Source organism: Temnothorax longispinosus, unplaced genomic scaffold (genome assembly GCF_030848805.1).
Source record: "Temnothorax longispinosus isolate EJ_2023e unplaced genomic scaffold, Tlon_JGU_v1 HiC_scaffold_717, whole genome shotgun sequence".
NCBI classification, from domain to species: Eukaryota; Metazoa; Arthropoda; class Insecta; order Hymenoptera; family Formicidae; genus Temnothorax; species Temnothorax longispinosus.
In genome coordinates, this window is record NW_027270580.1 from 1 (window position 1) to 4,536 (window position 4,536).

The 4,536-nt window shown below is 35.4% G+C and overlaps 2 protein-coding genes across 2 annotated transcripts; one reads left to right on the forward strand and one right to left on the reverse strand.

The window, feature by feature from the left end:
- The first annotated feature begins 6 nt into the window (after positions 1 to 6).
- LOC139824960 (uncharacterized) lies at positions 7 to 925 on the forward strand. Its single transcript, XM_071797505.1, is given in 3 exon segments — positions 7 to 265; positions 315 to 489; positions 564 to 925. Coding segments are annotated over 3 exon segments (516 nt in total). The 5' UTR covers positions 7 to 91; the 3' UTR covers positions 731 to 925.
- Positions 926 to 1,097: 172 nt separating this feature from the next.
- Positions 1,098 to 2,717, reverse strand: LOC139824959 (putative nuclease HARBI1). Its single transcript, XM_071797504.1, has 4 exons — positions 2,475 to 2,717; positions 2,167 to 2,363; positions 1,944 to 2,014; positions 1,098 to 1,861 (listed from the first exon to the last, which is right to left on the reverse strand). The coding sequence occupies exons 1-4, from the start codon at positions 2,612 to 2,614 to the stop codon at positions 1,337 to 1,339; spliced, it is 933 nt and encodes a 310-aa protein (XP_071653605.1). The 5' UTR covers positions 2,615 to 2,717; the 3' UTR covers positions 1,098 to 1,336.
- Between the last annotated feature and the right edge of the window lie 1,819 nt (positions 2,718 to 4,536).

Sequence of the window (4,536 nt, forward strand, 5' to 3'; positions counted from 1 at the left end):
AGTTTTTATAGGTTTCAAATGGCCACATGAAGCTATTCTATTATTGCTTGAAGAATATAATATAAGACAAAATGATTTCGTCAGTGGAAGAATGTCTCATAAAAAAGTATGGGGCGAAATTGCGGGCGAAATGATGAAACATGGCCATAATGTGACAGGTGTACAATGTTTGTCTAAATTTTCTGGACTAAAACGAACATACAAAGCCGTGAAAGATCACAATAATAAATCCGGTAATGGAACCCGATCATGGCCATATTTCTCTGTAAGTTATTTAACTTATGGAACTGTCTCGACAATATTTAATATATAAGTAACTTATTAATTAAAATCTTTTCCAACATATGGATACTTTACTAGGTGAAAAGCCATTTATGTCCCCTGTAAGCATTGTATCATCAACTGGAAAAAGGACACTGTCGCAATCTGAATGTACGTCCAGTGACGATAGTTGTTCGCCGAACGAAAGCCGTACAAACGAAAAGCCTAGTAAGATGATTACATATTCAAACAAGTCGTGTATTTATCTTATGCAAGTGGCAATAATATTTTATTTTGTTTAGAAAAACTTCGACAAACATCTAATACGGACAAATTAATAGAAGACTTAAAAGAAGATAGAAAGCTAACCGAAGAAGCAATTGAAAGAAGACATAAAGAAAACATGCAGATACGTGAGAGACTTCTTGACTCATTTGAAAAAATGATAGATATTTTGAGTAAAAAATAATTTATTACAAATATCATTTATTTTTGCACAATTTGTTTAAAGTAATAACTTATAATAAGTTTTTAAGTTCCTTTAAGTTTATTTCATTTTCCTTCAAGTTTATTTTGTTTCTTTTGAGAAAAATTTAATAAATGGTTTTAAGTTTTGTTTATTATTATAATACTACTAATGATATTATTAGAATTCAACACATGTGATACTTGATTTAATAAATAGTTTTAAGTTTTGTTTATTATTATAAAACTACTAATGATATTATTAGAACTGAACACATGTGATACTTGGTTTAATAAATAGTTTTAAGTTTTGTTTATTATTATAATACTACTAATGATATTATTAGAACTGAACACATGTGATACTTGATTTAATAAATAGTTTTAAGTTTTGTTTATTATTATAATACTACTAATGATATTATTAGAACTGAACACATGTGATACTTGGTATACATATCAGTAGTAAGTAATAATAAAAAATATATATATTTTTTGTATCGTTACGCAAAAAAGGGGGATAAATGATGTGATATGTACAACATAATTTATATAAGAATAAAATATATAAAACGAAATATGTCGTAATGTTTTTTAATGTTATGTATTTTTATACATTTCGCATAGGTAAGTTATCACAAATTACATCACGTTTTGTATAACCTGCATTATTTCCTCTGGTTGGATTTCCTAATATATCGTCATTGTCTTGTACCAAATCTGTATCTATTGGAAAACTGTCATTGTGTAATAAACAGATGTTGTGCAAAACACAACAAGCAATAATAAACTCGGGAATTAAATCGACACGTTCCATATCGAGTACTGTCAATAAGCTTCTAAATCTTCCTTTTAGTAAGCCAAATGTACGTTCAATAACCATTCGAGAGGATGAATGACAAAAATTGTAATTTTTTTGTTTATGTGTTAGGTGCCCATTATCCCGATATGGTGTCATTAAATTTTCATGAAGAGAGTAAGCGGCATCGCCTACTAAATGACTATCATTAGGAAACTTTCTTGGATCTTGTAAATAATTATGAACTTCGGACAAACGAAATACACGTTGGTCATGGACAGAACCTACGTGCCCAGTAGCACAATGGATGAATCTTCGTTCATGGTCACAAACGGCCTATTAATAATAAATAATTATAATTACTTATTTAACTGTAAGAGAACTTAACTGTTTAAAGATATATTAGAATTTAAATTACTTGTAATTGTATACTATGATGTCCTTTCCGATTAACATAACACTCAGGAGAAACATGTGGTGTTCTTATCCCACACAGCACACTTTATCTGAGGGACGTCCTACAGATAAAGTGGGATATCTCAATAACCGGTGGATATCCAGTGGATATTTAATATCCGGTGGATATCCAGCGGATGCACAAATGTCCCTCAAAATATCCTGTGCTGTGTGGGATATTACTATAATATGAGTGCCATCAATTGCTCCTATTATTCTGGGAAACGCACTAGCTACAGTAAATCCCATCATAACTTCTTGTGCTCTATTACCTTGTGGCCAAGTAATAAACAGAGGAGATAATTTGGCAATTGCTTTTGACACTCTTCTTACAGCTCTTAATGCACTACTTCTTCCAACATTAAATTTTTCACTAATAGATCTATAAATAATTAAATTAATCCATAAATAATTAATTAAGAAAATATAATTTAAAAATTGAAAAAAAAACAGTACAGTTTAAAAATTTTTAAAAATTTAACAAGTCTCATACCGATACGAATCTGGTGTTGCCATTTTCCATATGGCAATAAGAAATTGTTTTTCCGGTGATAATGTTTTACGACCACCTTTTGATCTTAGTAATGAAGGTTTTATAAGATGTAAGATATGATGAAATGTTGTACGCTTCATTCTATTGTAATATAATTATAAATTTTAAAAATTATTTTAAGAAACAATGTAATATAAAATAAAACATAATTTATTTCTATTCAAGTTGTAAATATATTGTAAATATATAATAACTTTGTCTTATTGTCTAAAATAAATTTAACTTGTGTAAATATTTACAAAAAATATCAAGAGACACGGTAGTGTCTCGCGCCAAGTACACGCGGAGCGAGACCGACCGTGACTCTTTTACGCGACGCGACGGGTTGCGAGTACCCGAGATGTTGAGATCTCGATAACGAGTGAACGGATCAAGTTCTAAGTAGGCTTGATCGATAGCTTGGGGTCCAATTAGGGGGGGGTTTCTCTCATAATATTTCGCTACGTGCCCTACGAGCGGAGATATTGCGACGCAAAGTCCAAATGGGAAAATTTATTTTTAAGATACTCCTAACGCCGACGTTCTTGTATGATGACGTCATAATCAGAAACGTCACTTTCACTTTTCGACGCTGGCGGCGCAGGTATCGCCAGTTTCGATATCGCGCGCGTATTTCAAAATTAGGTCGATAGACTTATCGGTCAGGAGGAAGATTTTTATTTAGGTAAATTAGGTAATATATAATATATATTGAGTCAACGGAAAAGAAGGTTCTCTACGCTCTACGCTTGGCAGAAAGTGCCGCTAGGGAATTTTTAAGTCGATTCTTATGAATCAAGCTTGATATAATATATATTTATTAAGTCAACGGAAAAGAAGGTTCTCTACGCTTGGCAGAAAGTGCCGCTAGGGAATTTTTAAGTCGATTCTTATGAATCAAGCTTGAATTCGATGTCTAGGTATCCCAGGTTGCCGATGACGAGGTCCAGATAGTGCGCTTCATAGTTTTTGGTGTCCAGGTGTAATAATACGTTGAATTCGATGTCTACGTGTCCCAGGTTGCCGATGACGAGGTCCACATAGTGCGCTCCGTAGTTTTCGGTGTCTACGTGTATTAATACCTTGAATTCGATGTCCACGTGTCCCAGGTTGCCGATGACGGGATCCAGATAGTGCGCTTCATAGTTTTCGGTGTCCATGTGTAATCGTACGTTGAATTCGATGTCTAGGTGTCCCAGGTTGCCGATGACGAGGTCCACATAGTGCGCTCCGTAGTTTTCGGTGTCTACGTGTATTAATATCTTGAATTTGATGTCCACGTGTCCCAGGTTGCCGATGACGGGATCCAGATAGTGCGCTTCATAGTTTTCGGTGTCCAGGTGTAATCGTACGTTGAATTCGATGTCTAGGTGTCCCAGGTTGCCGATGACAAGGTCCACATAGTGCGCTCCGTAGTTTTCGGTGTCTACGTGTATTAATACTTTGAATTCGATGTCCACGTGTCCCAGGTTGCCGATGACGGGATCCAGATAGTGCGTTTCATAGTTTTCGGTGTCCAGGTGTAATCGTACGTTGAATTCGATGTCTACGTGTCCCAGGTTGCCGATGACGAGGTCCACATAGTGCGCTCCGTAGTTTTCGGTGTCTACGTGTATTAATACCTTGAATTCGATGTCCACGTGTCCTAGGTTGCCAATGACAAGATCCAGATAGTGCGCTTCATAGTTTTCGGTGTCCAGGTGTAATCGTACGTTGAATTCGATGTCTAGGTGTTCCAGGTTGCCGATGACAAGGTCCACATAGTGCGCTTCGTAGTTTTCGGTGTCTACGTGTATTAATACCTTGAATTCGATGTCCACGTGTCCCAGGTTGCCGATGATGAGATCCAGATAGTGCGCTCTATAGTTTTCGGTGTCCAGGTGTAATAATACGTTGAATGCAATGTCTAGGTGTCCCAGGTTGCCGATGACAATGTCTAGATAGTGAGCTCCGTAGTTTTCGGTGTCTACGTGTATTAATACCTTGAATTCGATGTCTAGGTGTCCCAGGTTGCCGATGACAA